We start from the raw sequence: 20,851 nt of genomic DNA, 5'->3' as shown, positions 1-20,851 counted from the left end.
AACAAAAGTAAATGAAAGCAAGCCATGTCTCTGAAAGCAGAACTGTTACACATCCACTATTAAACACTTCAGAATGAAGGGTCCTCACTTGGGGTTGTTCCCCTTTAGGATATCAAGTCTTAGCCCGTGTCTGGCCATTGCCAGCATCTCGGGGGGCAGGCCAGAGAGAGCAAACACATGATCTGCCCAGCAGTGTTGTGCTCTTCTCACTGGTGTGTGTGGTCACATAGCTGTTACTATCTCATGTATACAAGGGTTTTTACAAATCTGTCCCAACGCAGCCTAGACCTATATCGCCAGGAGTGTGGTGGTCCAGGTCCACTGAAGTGGTTGGCACTCCCTTGCCTTGGCCAAAAAGAACTGGAGTGGAAAGATGCTATCATTCCCCCAGCTTCCGAGGCTGCTTTGGTCAGCTTGGAAGCTTAACAAATTAATAATGCTCAGAAAGGGATTTGGGGATTGAAAGTCTGGCCGGGGCTTCATGGGATATTCTCTGTGATTTGGGTTTTTAATTAGAATATTGATTATCAGTTTTTACCTTGTTCCTCTTAGCCTCACCTCTCTTTTGGAAAGTAAAGCATTGACGTGTATATCAGCTAATGTGATTCACTTCCTGAGGAAGGAAGTTGGGGTTATCCACATGCCACAGCACCTGTTTCTAAGTACATATGGGAACAATTTTAACAGCTTTTCCGAACTGTAAAGAGTGGCAAGTCCGTGTTGTGAAAACCTTCGTAGTAATTGCCATCTCGTATTTCTTAGCCAGGGGCCCGTGTCTGTGCCGGTGAGGGCCTGAGCTGTTGGGCTAACCGTGTATTGAGAATGAACGTCTCGTACCAGAGTCAGATCGTCTGGTGTTCATACATGCTGACCGTGTTTCCAGTCACTGTATCTCCGTTTTCTCTGGCTTGCCTGCAGGCATGATTGGTAGTAATGCTGCCCGCCCCACCCTGCCATCTGGGGAATGGGCACCTCAGAGTTCTGCTGTGAGAGTCACCTGTGCTGCTACCACCAGTGCCATGAACCGGCCGATCCAAGGAGGTATGATTCGGAACCCAACAGCCAGCATCCCCATGCGACCCAACAGCCAGCCTGGCCAAAGACAGATGCTTCAGCCTCAGGTCATGAATATCGGTAAGGGAGTTCCTGTGCTCTTTGCTTTTCATTTTTATCCTTTCTTAGAAGAAGAGAGGAGCAAGCTCCATAAGTTCTGTCGAGACATGCTGCTAACTTGCGGTTTAGGTCATCCCCCCACGTCAAGCTGTCATAAGTGGGATTTTGCTGGAACTCTCTATAGGATCATAGAATTGCAGGTTTTCCGGTTACCTAAGAGAACCCACTACCTTTATGATGTTTTATTTTCGTTAAATTATCTAATTTCAACCTTTGCAGGGAGTGAATTGCACTGTAACACTATAAATGTTACACGGATGATATTCTGAAGAAGTATTTCAGTGATGCACCAGTGGTTCCTAACTCTGCATGGTCATCAGGACCTTAAAATGCAGATCCCTGGGCCACTACCCTAGACTATTAAACCAGACTCTCCCAGTTCCTCACTGAAAGTGCAGGCTCTTAGAGAGCATCTCACAAAATGTAAGGATCACTAGAATTCTATTTGGATACAGTTCACATGTTATTAAAATTAATGATCTGATACACTGTGTGATACCATTTATATGAAATGTCCAGAATAGGCAAATCTGTAGAGAAGGAAAGTAGATTCGTGGTTTCCTAGGGCTGGGGCTCTATGGGGAGAATGGGGAGTGACTCCTAAGGGTCATGGGGTTTCTTTTGGGGGGAATGACAACATCCTAAAATTGATCATTGTGCTGGTTCTACAACTCTGCAGATACACTAACACCCACGGAATCGTACACTTTACACGGGCTAATTGTATGGTATGTGAATTATATCTCAATAAAACCATTATTTTTTTTAAAAAGTAATGCAACTCATCCTCAAGATTTTCTTAATCATTGACATACTAACCTTCCTCTTACCTTGTACATTAGCATAATTCAGATACGTTGACGTTCACGTACTTTTTCATATACTTGGATATGGTGCACGATGAGTTAAGTGCTAAATTGTTAATGGAAAGATGCCAAGATTGTTTTTTTTGTTTTTTGGGGGTTTTTTTTTAATTAAATTTTTTTTTTTTTTTTTGCGGTACGCAGGCCTCTCACTGTTGTGGCCTCTCCCGTTGCGGAGCACAGGCTCCGGACGCGCAGGCTCAGCGGCCATGGCTCACGGGCCCAGCCGCTCTGCGGCATGTGGGATCCTCCCGGACCGGGGCACGAACCTGTGTCCCCTGCATCGGCAGGCGGACTCTCAACCACTGCGCCACCAGGGAAGCCCGCCAGGATTGTTTTGACACGATAACGCAGAACGCTCATCCTACCCCAGCATCGGTTTTCTTTTCTAGTTAATTGCTCAGCGCATTTTGGCTTATTGTTTCTGAGATGACGTTCACGTTGCCTTTCTACAGAGAATGTACTTCAAATTAATAATGTGTGATTCCCAAACATAAATTCACATAATTTGAGGCTTACGTGAAAATACTAAGAATGGCCAGATTTCCATTCAAAAATAAACTGGGAAATTTTTAAAATGCTAATTCGTTCATTTAAAAATCATAATAAATACCTTATATCCAGAAATTTCATTTATCCTCAGTGTTTCTTCTCTGAATGGCACCTGGCTTTTGAGCTTGAAATATGGCTTTGTGAGCTTCACTGTGTAGCTGAATTTCTCTGATTTTTAATAAGCTCGAAAAAGCCATGAACTCAACAGAAAAGTATCTGTTGTAATGGAAAACAGGTCTACAGAGAGTGATAATAAAATCATTAGAGAGCTCATATCATGCATTAGCTTTAATCCTCTACAGAGAACTTCTAAGAAAGAGCACATCTGAGTTGTCTGGGCCACCTTTCTGCTCCTCCTTTACTCAGACCAGCACTTCTCAAAAGTATGTCCAGGACCTCGATGCCCTTTTAGGGCGTCTGCCAGGCCAAAACTATTTTCATAATAATACTAAGATATTACGTACCTTCTTCACTCTCATTCTGTCATGGACGTACAGTAGAGTTGGCTAAAAAAATCTTGTTTATGTTGCAAACAAACAACGTCATAGAAAAAGAAATCAGATTTGTGGTGGGCAGAGGGGAAATTGGATGCAGGCGGTCCAAAGGCACAGACTCCCAGTTATAAGTTCCAGGTACATAACGTTACAACAAGGTCAGTGTAACTAACACTGCTGTGTGTTATATATGAAAGCTGTTAAGAGAGCAGATCTTGAGAGTTCTCATCACAAGGAAAAAAAATTTTGTATCTATTTGAAATAATGGATGTTCACTAAACTTGCTGTGATAATTATTTCATGATGTATGTAAGTCAAATCATCGTGCTGTCCACCTTAAACTTCTGTAGTGCTGTATGTCAATTATATCTCAATACGACTGGAAGAAAAAAATCTTGTTTATGTTAACATAGTGGATTTATTATGATGACTTTTAAATGAATTAATAATCATTTTTTCTTTTTCCAGTTTTAATTTCCAATATAGTAAATATCAGTGAGATATAACCCACATACACAAAAGCTGTACTTTAAGAATATAAAGACTCCTGAGTCCAAGGGGCTTGGAAATGCTGATCTAGAGAGTCTTTAAAGTGGGTGATTAGGGCTTCCCTGGTGGCGCAGTGGTTGAGAGTCCGCCTGCCAATGCAGGGGACGCGGGTTCGTGCCCCGGTCCGGGAGGATCCCACATGCCGCAGAGCGGCTGGGCCCGTGAGCCATGGCCGCTGAGCCTGTGCGTCCGGGGCCTGTGCTCCACAACGGGAGAGGCCACAACAGTGAGAGGCTCACGTAGCGCAAAAAAAAAAAAAAAGTGGGTGATTAGCCTTGGTATTTCTTGCCTTTTTTTCTATTTCAGAACAAAAATTATCTTATTATTTTCACCTAATTATTATTGCTTCTGTCTTTCTCTGTAAACTGTATATTTCTCTTTCTATTCTATAACCAAAACGGATAACTTCCCTTATTACAAGTTGTAAGATTTTGGAATTGTTTCCTTCTCCCATTTCAGGGCCAGCTGAATTAGAGATGAACATAGGGGGACCTCAGTATAGCCAACAACAAGCGCCTCCAAATCAGACCGCCCCCTGGCCTGACAGCATCCTGCCGATAGAACAGGCACCGTTTGCCAGCCAGAACAGGTGAGTCTTGAGCGCTCAGGAGGTCCCGGAGAGTAGAGTTCATGAGTGCCGTGAGTTATCTCAGACCTAGGCCAGAAGTTAGTCTGGTCCTTTTGAACAGTTGGTGCCTGACGAGTTTTCATGTATTCAAACTATATCATTTACTGGACTGGGAGTACAGGGGTTCGGGGGGCCAGGGGCGGGGGATCCAAAACTCAGTTTGACCTAGCACATGCCTTTAAAGAAGTTATAATTTAGTTGGAAAATAAAATATGTAGACTAATTAATAACTGTAATATGAGCTAGTATGTACTATAAATGCCCTAAGAGAAACAAAACATATTTCAAGGGATCATCCAATTGGGGTGATTGGGGAAAAAAGCTTCAGAGTCTTGAGTAAAGGTATCACGTCAGGAGGCAGAGATGGCAGGAAGCCAGTCCATCTGGCAAAAGCAGAATAATCAGAGTCCTGGAGGTCACAGAAGCAACACAGTATGTTTAGGGTAACAGAGAATAGTCTAGTTTTATGTTACATATATTTTACCACTTTAAAAGAAAAATAAAAGTATCAGAAGATTTGGCCAGGGACTTCCCTGGTGGTCCAGTGGTTAAGACTCCCTGCTTCCGGAGGAAAACTAGCAAATGATGGAGCAAAAAATGCACATTTCATCTGTTGCATTCAAAGTGCTATAATTCAAAAATGTGTCAGTGAAATAAATGCCTGAATGTTTAAATTTTCATAAAAAGTAACCTTTAAAATATATTCAGATAAGAAAATGTTTTGACCTGTGTATACTTTCCAAAATCATTCAAAAAATTATTGGGGTCTTAAATTTGCCGTATTTTAAAAACACTGTTGCATACATTCATTTTGTATCAAGTAAAGTCACAAATCCTCCTTTTCCAGCTTAAGAAAATATATTGCATTTACCTTAAATTTTCATGATTTAATAAACATTTAATCTTACTAATTTTTAATGCTTAATAGGAAAGAAAACTAAACCAAAGGTTTTTTTTCAAAGTGTTCCCATAGCTCGCAGTTGAGATGATGACAGTGATTTTTGCACAGATTTCTTCTTCAAGAATTCAATTCACAGCTATTGACTTTTTTCCTCCCTCTTATAAAAGAAATAAACTATACTGATATATTCAAAAAAAAAAAAAAGACTCCGTGCTTCCAATGCAAGGGGCATGGGTTCGATCCCTGGTCAGGGAACTAAGATCCCGCATGCCACGGGGCACAGCCAAAAAAGAAGATTTGGCTGGAAAAGTAGATTAGTAATGGAATAGATTTATAGAGAGTCTTAAATACCAAACTCTTCTTCAGCCCTTTTTCTTTCTTTCTTTCTTTCTTTTTTTTAAATATTTATTTATTTACTTGGCTGTGCAGGGTCTTAGCTGAAGCACGCAGGATCTTTGTTGCCTCGTGCAAGATCTTCACTGAGGCACGCAGGATCTTTTTAGCTGCAGTGTGTGAACTCTTAGTTGCAGCATACGGGATCTAGTTCCCTGACCAGGGATGGAACCCGGGCCCCCTGCATGGGGAGCACGGAGTCTTAACCACTGGACCACCAGGGAAGTCCCTCAGCCTTTTTTCATTAAGCCGTTGAAGAAGTTTTTGGAAAAAGGAAGTGGTATATGATCAAGTTTGATTGAATTTTTTTGATTCTGATTATTAGTCTAATCATTTTTGTTTCTTTGTAGGTAATCTTTTCTAATTGCTTTTGAAATATTTTTAGAATTGCTACACAGTAGTCTTACTATAGTGTGTCTAGGTGTGGATTTATTTATTTATACTGCTTGGTATTTGGTGTATGTTGTGCTTATTTTATCTGTGGATTCATCAGCTCTGGAACTGTAGCCATTATCTCTTTATGTACTGCCCCTCCGCCATTTTCTCTATTCTTTCTTTCTGGGATTCTGGCAAGACATACGTTAACCGTCTCTTTCTACATCAGATTTTTTAAAACTTCTACCCTCCTTATTTCTTAACCCATGTATTTTCCATCTCCCTGTCTCTCTGTACTACATTTGGGATAATTTATCCATATCTATATTTCATTTCATGAATTATCTCTTTAGCTATGTTTAAACCAATTACATTTTTCATTTCTAAAAGTTCTGTTTGCCTGGTTATTTTTCATAGTCTCTTACTGTTTGCTTATTTTTGTGATTCCATCTTTGTATCATTAAACATCACATTCATCATTACTGTCTAAATTTCTTGATTCGATAATTCCAATATCTGGATTTCTTGTGGTTCTAAATCCAGTGATTGACTCTTGCTCGTGGTGGCCTGTTTCCCTGAGTATTTTGGTAATCTTTCATTGGGAGTTCCTAGTTGATCTTTGTCAATGGTCCAGCCGGGGGTTAAAGTTGAAGACACTTTTCATGCAAGGGAATTTGCATTGGTCTCTGCTGGAGGTGAGGGTCTCCGCTCACCACTCTCCTCAGTGCAGTCCAGCACTCTCCACTCAGCTCTTTCACTTGGCTGTGGCCCAGTGCCCCAGCTCTCAAGGATAAAACTTAGGTGTTGCTCAAGTTTTCGCTCAAAGATGGTTCTTGTTCCATTATTCCCTGCAAAGACAGTATCACAGTCATGTTATATGCATACTCCCGTGGTTTTTAAGCAAAGCACTGGAAGCAGACGTTGCAGCAGCAGACGTTGCGACCTTGAGGCCTATGTGATGGTGCTGCTTGGCCAGTTGGGTGGGCAAAGAGCCCCGAGGCAGAGAAATAGTTAGGAGCCTAAGCAGGCGTCAGTGTGGGCATTTAAATGATGGAGGCAACGTTTTCTGGTCAGTAACCATGTTAGAAAACAAACTGGAGGAATTCTGCCTTGAGGCTCACATGTAGAAAGTTCGGGCTGGAGGCTCAGTGAAGACCTTCCAGACTGATCGTTTTGTCCTTTGGGGATTATTCTAGTCTAAAATTATGAAATACTTTTATCAAATTCACAAATGATGAAAGCAGGGTTTCTCAAATTTTATAAGGGTAGAATATTTCCAGAGCTTCTTGTTTAAAAAAACAAAAAATACTGATTTCATAGTGACTCTTATTACCCTGGGATAAAATGCTTTTGCATAGCTCAGAACTGTGGTGTGGTGCCCATTTTCCTTTCTATATCTTTTTTTTTTTTTTATAAATGAAAAGTAACTTTATTACTGCGGAAGCGAAGAATGTATACAAGAAAATCTGGATTCTTTCTCCTCATGCACTACTTTGGTAATAAAGTTCCAAATAGCAACTATGAAGATACCTAGAAGGATAAATCTTTCTTAACATGTGCCCATTTACTGTGTGGTGGACATTTTTTCGTAGAAATCATATACTTAAACTAAATATAATCTTATAGTTTACAAGAAGCTTAGAACATTGTATTAACAGAAGACGAGATTATATTTTACTGCAAAATATTATAAAAGTGATACAATTTTGTGGCTCTTAAATGTTTAATTACTTGAGTTGAACAGGGGAATGAAGAAGAAAAAAAGCCCAACAGAAAAATCATCAGGACACGCCTCACTTTAAGATTTTTGTATTCGATTTGTTCTACTTTCGCGTCGTCTCCAATTAGCTGATACACGTAAGCGACAACTGTAGAAGCCTGGATATCCATCAACACAAATGAAGGAATAGTGTTCGTTTCCAAGGCATTATATGCTCCAGTGGCAGAACCTGGATTAATGTAGAATTTATTTTCATGCTCAAATGCTTCAAATTTATGTGTGTGTCCTGAAATAAGGATATCCATATCAAACTGCCTCTGCAGCAGGGCTAAGCTGGCCGCATCTCCCCGTGGAATAACTTCATGTCCATGGATCAGACCAATGTTGAACTGCCCAACAGTTACAACTTTCTGTTCTGGATAATTCAGATTCGCATCGAAGTCTCCTCTCACGGTATGAACATCACCAGCCAGAGTCTTGAGATAGTCATAACTCTCTTTGGTACAAAGGTTTCCAGTGCAGAGAATGTGCTGAATCTTTCCTGGTACCAGCAGTTTTTTAAAATTTAGCTGGCAGACTGTTGCACCGGTGTGGGATGTGCAGGTCTCCTAATAGCAACGCCAACTGGAGATAGAACGGTCTTCATCTTTAGAGGGGGATCCCTTCAGAGATGGATTGAAGTACATAGTTAATGTGGGAAGCATCCTGTCACTGGGCTCTGCTCAGTCACCCCTTTGTATTATCTTAAGAGAGTGGTAAAGGATTCAGAGGATTCAATGAAGTTTTAAAAAAATAGCAGAAGATGAATATGAGTCCAGCAGTATTGGACGTGTGCGAAAAAGTTGGGAACTAGTTATTTCACTGAAGGAAAAGATGATTAGGGCAATTGCTTAATAACTGTTTTAGGGAGATAAGGAAGAGAGGGTGCTCGCCAGCTGTATTCCATTCGCCTAGCGGGAGAAACTAGTGTCTCCCAACCCCCCTGTGCCTGTGAACCACCTTTGGGATCTCATTGAAAGGCAGGTCTGGGTGGAGCCCAGGATTCTGCGTTCCTAACAAGCCCCAGGTGATGCCAGCACCGCTGCTCCTCCGACGCACTCTGTGTGGAAGAACAGACCAGAACCGCAGTCAGGCAGTGTGGCTCTTAGCTGGACTAGCTGCCGAGGGCGGGGTGTGGCCTCCACCACCGAGCACTCTTCTTGGGGATAGAGCATCGCGTAAATAACCTCCGTGATCGTTCTTGGAGGTGGTACTTTCTCGGGGTCCTTCCAGCTCTTTGAGTCTGATTTCGTGGTGTCAGTGAGTATTGCACGTTTTCTAAATATCTTTATTGGATATGTTAAAAAACACACCCATTTCCATGGAAACCTGCACATAGTAAAAAGGTAGTCGAATAATTAAATCTAGTACCTGAGAGCTGGTTTTGGATGAAATGTCTAAGATTAGTTTCTAGGGGCTTCCCTGGTGGCGCAGTGGTTGACAGTCCGCCTGCCGATGCAGGGGACGCGGGTTTGTGCCCTGGTCCGGGAGGATCCCACATGCTGCGGAGCGGCTGGGCCCGTGAGCCATGGCTGCTGAGCCTGCATGTCCGGAGCCTGTGCTCCGCAATGGGAGAGGCCACAACGGTGAGAAGCCCACACACCGCAAAAAAAAAAAAAAAAGATTAGTTTCTAGGGAAAACTGGGCCCAACGTTAGGATTTTCACTGTTGCCCAAGCAGAGGAAGGGTTCTGTTAAAGCAAAAATGAGGACCTCCCCGGCTGTCCAGCAGCTGGGGCTCCGCACTTCCACTGCAGGGGCTGCGGGCTCCATCCCTGGTTGGGGACTGGGATCCCTCAAGCCACGCAGCGCAGCCAAAAACCAAATAATAATAAAATGGGAGAATTCCGAGTACACACTGAGGCCAGCTACAGAGTCGGCTGGTTCAGTTTGCTGGGGCGTTTCTGTGACTTGCCCTGCCCTGTTCTCTTGTTGCTGTCAGTTTTCTTTGTAGAAGAGCGCTGTGGACAAAGCAAAAACATTTCTACCACTTTTAAAGTTATTTATTTCCGTTTTTCCAGCCACTTACCCCTCTTCTTTTATTTTAAATAATTCAGTTTGGAAGAAATTTATAACCAACTTTATGGTAGTCTTATTGTCCTAGAAATCCAGAAATGATGGATAACAAAGGTTCTAACCACATCTCTCTTTTGAAATAAAAGAAAAGCAGTGCCTTTTTAAAATCCCCTTTATAAGTATCACCATTAATATTTTATATCTTTACTGCCTACCTATTTAGGAATAGGTTTTTAACTGTTTTATGAACCCAGCATTAGTTTATATACACATTTCAGGAAGACAGTAGTTTAGCCCTTTAATCTCTAATGTATTCACATACTCATTTATTTATAGCTGAATTTCCATTTTCTGTAGTTTCATTGTGGTTTTTCTTCCTTTATTCATTTGGTATGTAAAAGAGTTGGTTAAAATATAGCCCCAAATTTATGGATGATTTTTTGATGATTTCTATTGGATTTATAAAAGTGAACAGTAGCTGCCTTTCATGAAATACTTCCTTTCACATTAAGTTCAAAATCTCTGAGTGATTGCTTTTCTCTTGTTTGTAGTGTGTCTAAGAGTACAGGTTCTTTGGTTGATTCTTTCTCATGTAGTAGCTGCTACTTTTTTGCAGAATTTTGAAAACACACATGAAAAGTGATAGTGTGGTATGATTTCTCAAACAAGAGCTCAGAATAGATCTTATTCCCCTTCTTATTACCATCTTTAATGTCCTGCTAGTCTATAAATAAATGAAAGTGTAGATTTCAGGAAATAAGGTTTTTATTGATGATGGATTAACTACCTTCTGCTAGTTCATTACTTACCATTTTGCCAACTTGGGGCCTCTGTGTGTTCTTCCCTTTAGTCCTCTGAATTTTATCCTTGACTTAATATTATTATTTTTGTCAGCCACCGTCTAGATTGTAACTATATTTGTAATTGCCCAAAATGTAGGAAACTAATTTCTTCATTATGTTGGCAGCCGTTTATAAAGTTGGGATTGGAAGTCTGGGTCAATATTTTTTTCTGTAAGCCAAGTGTATTATAATGTTTCTAAGGGAAGTGGTGTAACTCGTGGTATGCCCAAATTTGTAATACTAAGCCACAACGCAGTGTATTTTTCTGAGTATAAGGTATGATAACCTGGCTAGAGCAAGAAGCTTTTATTTTCACTTGCTTGCTGAACCTATGCAGTTCAAGTATTGGTCCAACAAAGAGATTGAAGATGGCCTCACTGGGCAGTCTAGGGTTGAGGTTTCTAAATAAATGCCAACATCAAGCCAGCATAGTGCAGTGAGTGGTACTAGAGTTGAGAGGAGAGTGGGAGTGGTCCAGAGTGTCTGTGAAGGAGAAATGCCGAGCCCGGATGGGAAGGTAGAATTGCAGTTGGAGAAGAGGGTGGGAAATGTGGAACAGGAAGTCTTGGCATCATGGTGGGTATGCGGCATCCTCTGGAAAAAGGCCAGTTGCCCAGGGTGGCTGGGACCCACAGGGAAGTCGTGGGCATTACGTTGGGAAAGGTTAGGCTTTACCAAAGTGTGTGTGTCCTTGAATTCCACCACCACCAGCACCCTGTCCCAGGGCCTTAGACATTGCGAGTCAGCTCAGTAACGGGAGAAGGAACCTGACAGCATCGTATCGGGAGAATCAGAGAGAGGCTGTAAGCCGGAAAGTGTCTTGAAGGTCCCAGCTCGAATTGAAGAGGGCCTTGACCAAAGTGGGAATCTGGGTCAAGCATTGGTTTAACGTTTTTAATTAAAAAAAGAAAAAGCAAATGGGCTATTTTATTATGTGGGAAATCGTTTAGATGCAAATGAGCATCGGTAGTTCTTTTTCTTTAAGCCTTTGGATGTGTCTTCCCGGGGGTGGAGCTGTCTTCCAGAGTACCAGACGGAGTGTCCTCTTCCTTCTGAGGCTGGGTTTCAGGCAGGTGCAAACTGGGCAGTCTGCCTTGCCGTGGAGCCCGTGCAGCCTTGCTTGGGTTGAAAGGGAGTCGATTTCACATTAGCCGGTCATCAGCAGAGAGATCTGGGATGGGGGTTGTGGTCGTGTGGGAATAAAAGCTTCTGAAGAAGCAGAAGTCGAAAATTGTGAAATAAAGCTAGAGGAAGAGAATATTAACTAGCATCTTTGGGGAATGAGGTCTCAGGCCTAAGAGAATTTGGTAAATAGACAGCATCCACTCTTGGCTGACTTGAGCGCCTTTGTTCATGAAATTGACCGCATCTAAAGTGGGTCATTGCTCTTCGGGGAATCCCCTCCTCTCTCTGCTTCCCTGACACGCAGATCTGTGGCTGTCCTCCTCCTTGTTGCCGCTTTTCTGTGTCTGCTCTTTCCTCCCACTCCCTGAGTGTGCAGTGTTCTGGTCACAGCTGTGTTTAAAAAGTTGACTCTGGGAGAGTGTGGAAGCACGAAGGGCAATGGGGGAACCATTCCAGTGGCTGATGTCTTCCCGGGAACCGAGGCCATGGTGGGAGAAGAGGCAGGTACAGAGAGAGCCCCGGCCAGGAGCACGGGCCTCTGCCAGCGCTGGCGAGCGCCCTAGCGACGGGAACACTTGGGTGGAGCGGGGTGGGCAGCGTAGCACACACGCTGGGCTCAAGATGGTACCCCTCACAGTGCCTCGCAGGCCGTGGGACGTGGGCTCGGAGCCGCGGACCGCCGGCGAGCAGGGTCGTCGAGGGCACACTTAAGTGGGTGATTTTCTTCACAAGTGACATGGGCTAAATGGAGAGGATAGAGTGTTTCCAGTGCACTGGCTTAGAACTGTTTGAAACTGACTTTTGGCTTTAATCCTCAGCATTTCAGGATTCTGGGCCAAACTGGCACAAAGCGTATGAAACCGGTTAGATAGGTCGTTCATCCCTAGGTGAATCTATCATTGCTTAAGAATGAGGGAACCTACCTGTAAACTTCATCTTCTCCAAAACATATAGTAACTTTCAGAGTACAAATTAGAGTATCATTTCCCCTTTTGCTATTACACTAACTCAGAAGCTCTTTTTTAAAACTCCCCAAGTTTGTCAGTTAATTTAAATTATAGGAGTTTTATATACCATAGAATTTGGAGTGCAGTGTTACGGTTTTATCACCAGTCACCTTATATAATAACAAACATAATTTGCATGTTCCTGGTCTACTTTTATTGAGTAACTCAGGAAGTCTAACGACCACGCTCCTTGAGGATTTTAATAAATGTTTACAAGTCCCACTTATGCGTGACAGAGAAACGTCCTATCAGTCCAGCCACGTGCAGTCTAACGGCAGCTGATTTCAACAAACTTAATGGAGCTTTTATGCTCATAGTGTCCCTCAGATGGGTCTTCAGAACCTCATGCGAAATGAGACTGCAATCAACTGGCCTTTTTTGCTAAAATTCAGGAAACTCCTTTGACTACTTCAGTACAAAGTAAACACATATACTCTTGAAGAGTCAGCGTGGATTTGTGGGAACGTAGGGGTCACCTAGGTCGGTGTTGAATCCCGGCTTTGCAGCGTCTGCCTGTGTGATCTCCACCACAGGGTCTGACAAGCTCTCCAGGCCTCAGCGTTGCCAGCTTTAGAGCGGGGGCAATAAAAACAAAGCTCACAGCATCCGACGCCTAGATGTGTGTCTGGCTTATCACCGTTAGGCACTGGATAAAGTCTGTCTATTATTTAGGGTGGATGGTTGTGTCTGGCTGGTATAGTATTTTACTACTTTTGTCTTTAAGGGAAAAAAAAAATGTTCTCTAATCAACTAGCTTTTCCACGGGCCTGAGATGAAGTTTGTCTCTACAGGCAGCCGTTTGGCAACTCTCCAGATGACTTGCTGTGTCCACACCCTGCAGCGGAGTCTCCAAGTGACGAAGGCGCTCTCCTGGACCAGCTGTACTTGGCCTTGCGGAACTTCGATGGCCTGGAGGAGATCGACAGAGCTCTGGGGATACCCGAGCTGGTCAGCCAGGTGGGCACAGGGCGAAGCTGGTGGGGACCGAGCACTTGCGTGGGCACGGAGGTACCTGTTCTCTTTGGTCGGCAGGTAATCTGCAGCCTGCTTTTTAGAATGCTTTCTTACCTGTTAACAAGCCAGCTCTGTGTGCTGTCTCCCCCACTCCCTGTTACTCCCACATCAAGAATGGAAAATACTGAGAATGAGTTTGACCTGTACTTTGGGTCAATTGAGCTGAAAGGCAGAAACTCAAGTCCAGCTCATCTACTGACAGGGAGGAACATGCAAGGGGCAGAGAAGCCAAGAACAGAACATTGCTGCCCCAGCAATCCAGAACCTTCCATCTAAAAAGTAGTATCCTTAAAATGGTTCTGACAAACCTAGGGGCAGGACAGGAATAAAGATGCAGACGTAGAGAATGGACTTGAGGACACAGTGGGGGGAAGGGGAAGCTGGGACAAAGTGAGAGAGTGGCACGGACATATATACACTACCAAATGTAAAATAGATAGCTAGTGGGAAGCAGCCACATAGCACAGGGAGATCAGCTCGGTGGTTTGTGACCACCTAGAAGGGTGGGATAGGGAGGGAGGGAGGGAGATGCAAGAGGGAGGGGATATGGGGATATATGTATGCATATAGCTGATTCACTTTGTTATACAGCAGAAACTAACAACATCGTAAAGCAATAATACTCCAATAAAGATGAAAAATAAAAAATAATTTTAAAAAAATAGGGCTTCCCTGGTGGCGCAGTGGTTGAGAGTCCGCCTGCCGATGCAGGGGACACGGGTTCGTGCCCCGGTCCGGGAAGATCCCACGTGCCGCGGGGCGGCTGGGCCCGTGAGCCATGGCCGCTGAGCCTGCGCGTCTGGAGGCTGTGCTCCACAATGGGAGAGGCCACAGCAGTGAGAGGCCTGCGTACCGCAAAAATAATAATAATAATTAAAAAAAATAAAAACTAGTATCCTGGGCTTCCTGGTGGCGCAGTGGTTGAGGGTCCACCTGCCGATGCAGGGGACGTGGGTTCGTGCCCCGGTCCGGGAGGATCCCGCGTGCCGTGGAGCGGCTGGGCCCGTGAGCCATGGCCGCTGAGCCTGCGCGTCCGGAGCCTGTGCTCCGCAACGGGAGAGACCACAGCAGTGAGAGGCCTGCGTACCGCAAAAAAAACACAACAAACTAGTATCCTCAGTCACTCTTCATCTTAACATTTGTGGGCTAGTGATAGGAAGCTACTTGTGCTAAAGAATATGTTGCACATAAGTTAGCAGTAGTCTCTTTTTTTGGCTGTTGGGTCTTTGTTGCTGCACACGGGCTTTCTCTAGTTGTGGCGAGCGGGGGCTACTCTTCGTTGTGGCGCGCGGGCTTCTCATTGCAGTGGCTTCTCGTTGCGGAGCATGGGCTCTAGGTGCACGGGCTTCAGTAGTTGTGGCTCGTGGGCTCTAGAGTGCAGGCTCAGTAGCTGTGGCACACGGGCTTAGTTGCTCTGTGGCATATGGGATCTTCCCGGACCAGGGCTTGAGCCCGTGTTCCCTGCATTGGCTGGCGGACTCTTAACCACTGCGCCACCAGGGAAGTCCCAGCAGAAGTCATTTTAAAGGTAGCTGCAGTTCATTCATCATTTTGCCCTCTGTGTGGATTTAGCCACAGTCATATGGGGACTATTTAATATCGATGGGAATGTAAAGACGTTAGCCAATCTTAGTGGGCTCCCCCTCCTGGTGATTAGTTGGTGACATAAAGTCATTAACTACATCAAGAGTACTTTATAGCAACAATATAATAAATAACCTAACAGTCTCATGAAATAACTTAGGACTTTTCTGAATCTGGCTACGCAGCCCAGTTTGTGTGAAGCAGGCATCCTGGTTTCCTATAGAGTCACCTGGAAAAAACAATGAGTCTCACTGCTGTCTTCCTCTTTTCTCAGCATGAATTGTCTTTATTTCTTATTGCTAAGAAATACCTTCCAGGGTTCGCTCTGCTTCATGGTCATAGGATGTATCGTGAGGGTCTGTGGGAAGGGAGATACAGACCCATTGGAAACCTCTCTGAAGCATTCAAAACAGCCCTGTCATAATCCCCACGTTCAGCAGACATAAGTGGGAGTTAAGACTTGATAGTTCATACTGAGAACAGCAGAATGGAAAGAAATGACTTGAGGTTACATGCTGTAACCTGAAATAAGAAAGGAAAATGGAGTTGAAGTATTTCCTGTGTGGCTGGTTTGCTTTGCCTTTCGTGCTGGTGAGAATTTAGCATTCAGTATTGTTATCCCTGAGTTTTGTCTAAGTGACATTTAAAGATGTGATTCTTGGGGTTGCTGAGTGACTCGGAGCGTTGTTTTCATCAAAAGTGGTATCATTTCATTAATATCTTCAGTCTCTTTTTTTCTCATTTATTTGTGTTGTTTCTGTTTTGTCTCATCAAGTCCCTCATCCTTATATCATATTAAACTGAATTATAGAAATAATGATTAGGTGGAGTCGGGAACTGTAGAATACACGTGGGCTTTATTTGTACTCATCAGAGTTGTGTGTTTTCTTTAAAAATGGATATTAAACTTTCTCTCTGTTAAAGATGGGCAAATATTTAAAGATCTGAGATAGTTTTGTGGATGTAGTTAGAGCAGTAATTCAACAGTGAGTGGTTTCCCCCAAGCGGGCTCCATCCACATTTTTAAAACTACTACGGACAGGGGAGTGGACCCAGTTCTCACGGGTCCACGTGACCTAAGCCCAGGATTCTGGGTGGCCGCAAGCCCTGCTCTCACATGGGCAGACTGGCTTGAGGAAAGCTTAGGCTGTTACTAGGCTAAAGCAAACCTGAGAGATGATTTTGCTGTTGCGTCCTTGCCTCCTGTCTGTTGGGAGGTTTGTGGCAGAAAGAAGAGGAGAAGCAGGTGCGCCTTCCTGCTCTGCACAGAGTCATTTAGGGCCACCTACATCGAGGGTGTGCCCCTTGGAGAAGTTCTGGATTTTCTGCAGCCGCCTCCTTCTGACCCAGATAGGGTAGCCCTAAGAAGCCAAGGATGATGAACATGTTAGATACGGCTAGTAGGAAATAAGATGGTGGCAGAATGTGGGGCGTGTAGGGAATTCTGACGACCACAGAAAACAGTCAGACACAGGTGGTGTTTCACACTGGTGAGTGGCTCAGGTCCTACATCACAGACTCTACTGGAACCCACTCCTCACTAGCCAGACAGGCTTCTTGCAATTTGCTGCACATCTACAAGTCTCAGTTTTGTTATCTGCAAAATGGGAATAGTGGTGGGCACCCCAACACTGCCGATCCCAGCCAGGTACCAAGGCAGCTGTCTAGTTAAAGTGATTAATACAGGTGTGACTAATCAAATCAGAACACTTAACACGTGGGAATTCCCTGGTGGTCCAGTGGTTAGGACTCTGCCCTTTCCTGCCGGGGCCCGGGTTTAACCCCTGCTTGGGGAACTAAGATCCCGCAAGCCGGCAAAAAAAACAAGCCCCTTGAGGCGTCTAGGGGACGTTCGCCTTCTTCCAACTGGCGGCATGAGTAGGAGGCATTCCGTAGTCACAGCCCATCTCTCCCTTCCCTCGGAAGAAGTGCTGTGGGGAGTCAAGCCTGAGCCCTGCTTCTTACCTCAAGTAACTGGATCTCTGGAACAGAGGCATTTTCTGGGAAGACAAGTGGAGTCAAGGTAGAAGTCCCTTTGTGTAGTAAGTGCAGTAGCAGAAGCCTCCAATACAGGGCAGTGAGAGGAAACAGCCTTCTGTTCGCTTTGCAGTTTTCAGTGGCTTCACTGATTTGTGTGTTATCCGGGGGCTTTCTCCTCAGAGCCAAGCGGTGGATCCAGAGCAGTTCCCAAGTCAGGATTCCAACATCCTGCTGGAGCAGAAGGCCCCTGTGTTCCCACAGCAGTATGCATCTCAGGCACAAATGGCCCAAGGCAGCTACACTGCCATGCAGGATCCAAGCTTCCACACCATGGGGCAGCGGCCGAGCTACGCCACGCTCCGTGTGCAGCCCAGACCCGGCCTCAGGCCCGCGGGCCTGGCGCAGACCCAGCCCAACCAGCTGAGGCTGCAGCTGCAGCATCGCCTCCAAGCACAGCAGGTGCGTTCCTGGCTGCGCCTGGAAGATCGGGGGGCGGTGCGGGGGCGGGGCACAGGGAAGGTGGACGTGAGCCCGGGGGTCCTTTTGGAGGCCTTAAAAGCTCCTTCTGTCCTTTCCAAGAGGGTGAAAGCGTTGGCACGTTACCTTACAACTTCCATACTCCTTTCTGCTTCGCCTCCTTCCCTTCTTTCTCTCTTCTGCAATAACTCCACTCCAGCGTAGAGCAGCTCTTTGGTTTCCTAGCTCTATTATTTACTGAGGGGCTAACCTTGAGCTCTGTGAGCCTCAGTGTTTACATCTGTACAATGGGGTCGCTGTACAGTCTCGGGCAGTATGTGTGCGTCTGTGGGGCCCGGCACAGTTTCTGGCCCAAAGGGAGCTCCCAGGACAACCATAGCTCCTGCCATTCATCCTATCTTGTGGCCAGAATCATCACTCTTAGTGGAGTGGTGGCATAGGGTGCTGCGTTGTGGAATACCTGTTTAGCTCAAGAAAGTGTGTTCTCACTGAAACAAGCCTGGACAGATTTCTCTCATATGGTAAATAATCGTGTTGTGGGCTTTTAAATCGCCTCTCCCTTTTTCCCCTCTGCTTTTTTCCTAATCTTCCTCTTGGCCTCCTTTTCTGATCATTCCACTCCCTTGCCCCCTTGCAAACAGTGTGTTTTCCAAACTGTCCAGAATAACTTCTCAGCTATAAGCAATGGGAAACCTCAGTGATAACTAGCTTTACAAGGGGATCCAGGTACAAGCCATGTGGTTTCAGTGTCCAGCAGCAAGCAGATGTTGGGTTGGCGGGGAGAGGGGAAATTTCTTGAGGAAGGTGATTTGAAATAGAATATATTCTGATTAAAAATATATTGATTGCCATGTGTATGCGTTTAGAATCGCCAGCCACTCATGAATCAAATCAGCAATGTTTCAAACGTGAACCTGACTCTGAGGCCTGGAGTACCCACACAGGTAAGGGGCAGACCAGCCGTCAGCTTTTACCGCATCCGCGTAACTTCTCTTGTCATTTCTTCCCCCTTGATATCCCACGTAACGTAACTCAGAAGGCCATACATAGATCCAGATCCACACAGTGGATGTCGTGTCATTCGCTTTTCTTGTCTGGTCTGTTGCTTTTGTGGTTCTCTCCTCATCACTGCCATGTTTATTGCCAGGTACAGTCAATTATCGTTATTCACACTGGTTGTGTTCAGAAAAGTTACTGCAAACACTGAATTAGTGAATATTGAACTGTTGCTCCTAGGAGAAATAAGGGGTTCGTTTCCTTTGAGCCTCTCGGTCAGATTTTCATGAATCAATGTGTGTTTCTGTTTGAAGACGCCTTGTTTAATACATACTGTTGATCCACTAACATTGAACTCACAGCCAGCAGCCCTGTAACTCACGCCTGCATGAAGCGCCTCGAACTCCCAGATTTTCCCCGTAAGGCACATCGCAGCCCCCTGTGCTTATCTAGGACCCTAGGCAGCACTCCAGCACTTCTCAGGAGCCATTTTAAACAGCAGAGTCACCAACAAAAAGCACGACAATGTGAAAAACGTGGAGCTAAATAGTCCACAAAAAGGACAGTTGTGCGCAGTACGAGAGCTGAAACGAGAAGCAGTGCCGCCTGGTTTCAGCCTCAGGTGGGAATGGGCACGTTGGGCTTCTCACATTTTTTGCTGCTCTGCACGTGTCCATAAATCACGACAGTGCCGTGAGTATTGGTTCTGGGGTGACAAATAAATGTTAGCAGGTAGGCAAGCTCACCAGTGCAGAATCCACAAATAATGAGGTCGACTGTATACTGCCAGGACCCGTAACCAGCCTGGTACCACTTACTGACAGCGCCCCTCCCGTCCTGTCCTGGCCTCCCTACGCGCCTGCCTCCGTTCTGCCTTTTCTGAAGTGCTTCAAAGCCACCTTTTGGCACAGTGACTTGGTTTCCCTTTAGACTTGAATGTCCCTTAATGAGACTCTAAACTGCCGTCCTCAGGGTTTTTGTACAGAGTCCTCTTACAGACAGGACTGGGGTTACCGTGGGCTCCCCTCGTTACCTGTGTCCTCCCCTCGTTACCTGTGTCCTCTCACAGCGAGTCTCAAGTTTCTTGATACTGACATCAAACTTAACGCATGTGATTGCAATGTTTGAGAATCATCATCTACAGAATTCAGAAGCTCACATTCTCAGCCACCAGTTGGTCAGCTCTAAACTGTTCTCTTCTGTTTGCCAAATAATTTCGCACGAGACAGTACCCTTTGTTATCCTCTTTCTAACATACGGGTTGTTTTTCGATCTGTCTCCACCCCCAATGTCTTCCTCCGCGTTTTGCCCCCCGTTCCAGGCACCTATTAACGCACAGATGCTGGCCCAGAGACAGAGGGAAATCCTGAACCAGCATCTTCGACAGAGACAAATGCATCAGCAGCAGCAAGTTCAGCAGCGAGCTCTGATGATGAGAGGACAGGGGCTGAACATGACGCCCAGCGTGGTGGCTCCTAGTGGTGTGCCGGCAACTATGAGCAGCCCCCGGGTCCCCCAGGCAAATGCACAGCAGTTTCCCTTCCCTCCGAGCTACGGTACGGGACTTACGCCGCCGCCGCCTTTCACCAGTCCTTTCTCCCCCGTGTCCCCCAGTCCCGGGTCACAGCTCCTCTCTCGCAGCTCTTTGCATGGCTCCCAGAGGAACCTGGCTAACCGGGGGGTGCTAGGAAACCTGGGAGGACCACTGGGGCCCGTCAGGAGTCCCCAGGTCCAGCACGGTACCTTCCAGTCTCTCAGCTCAGGTGCCACCTTTGCTCTGAGTGCAGGTCTTTCTTTAAGAATGACCGGAGTAGGTGTGCGTGCGTAGAGTGCCTCTGCCAGTCATGCGTGTGAGTGCGTGTGAATGTCTGCACTTAAGTCGGTGTCTGTAAACACAGGTGCCTGTGCATATGCTTATACTTGAAAACCTCTGAGTCTAAAAACGATAGATAGGAAATGTTGAAAGAAAATGTTGAAAGACATATATCATTGTAAGTATGTTACAGACTTTCTACAGCTTTTGAAAAATAAAGGCTCTCAATATTATACCAGATCTTTAACGAATTGATCATTCTTAAGGGGTGCTGCACAGAAACCACAGCAGACGACCTCTTAATTTTCTTC

The 20,851-nt window shown here is 45.1% G+C and overlaps 1 protein-coding gene and 1 pseudogene across 19 annotated transcripts in view; one reads left to right on the top strand and one right to left on the bottom strand.

Moving 5' to 3' along the window:
* NCOA2 (nuclear receptor coactivator 2) overlaps positions 1 to 20,851 on the top strand; it is a 272,679-nt gene that overhangs the window by 240,132 nt on the left and 11,696 nt on the right. For all 18 annotated transcript variants that reach the window (XM_033407126.2, XM_004280587.4, XM_033407121.2 and 15 more), the window contains 6 exons: positions 919 to 1,134; positions 4,091 to 4,220; positions 13,468 to 13,633; positions 17,435 to 17,713; positions 18,598 to 18,675; positions 20,049 to 20,283. In XM_033407126.2, the coding sequence (XP_033263017.1) occupies positions 919 to 1,134; positions 4,091 to 4,220; positions 13,468 to 13,633; positions 17,435 to 17,713; positions 18,598 to 18,675; positions 20,049 to 20,283 (1,104 nt within the window). The remainder of the gene's footprint in view (positions 1 to 918; positions 1,135 to 4,090; positions 4,221 to 13,467; positions 13,634 to 17,434; positions 17,714 to 18,597; positions 18,676 to 20,048; positions 20,284 to 20,851) is intronic.
* On the bottom strand, positions 7,346 to 8,862 carry LOC105748562 (vacuolar protein sorting-associated protein 29-like; annotated as a pseudogene). The gene is made up of 2 exons (XR_007472800.1): positions 8,728 to 8,862; positions 7,346 to 8,272 (listed from the first exon to the last, which is right to left on the bottom strand). The product of XR_007472800.1 is annotated as a vacuolar protein sorting-associated protein 29-like (transcript).

This window comes from Orcinus orca, chromosome 17, assembly GCF_937001465.1.
Source record: "Orcinus orca chromosome 17, mOrcOrc1.1, whole genome shotgun sequence".
Lineage (NCBI taxonomy): Eukaryota > Metazoa > Chordata > Mammalia > Artiodactyla > Delphinidae > Orcinus > Orcinus orca.
Note: the sequence above shows the minus strand (reverse complement) of the source record. Positions and strands in the feature narration are given on the sequence as shown.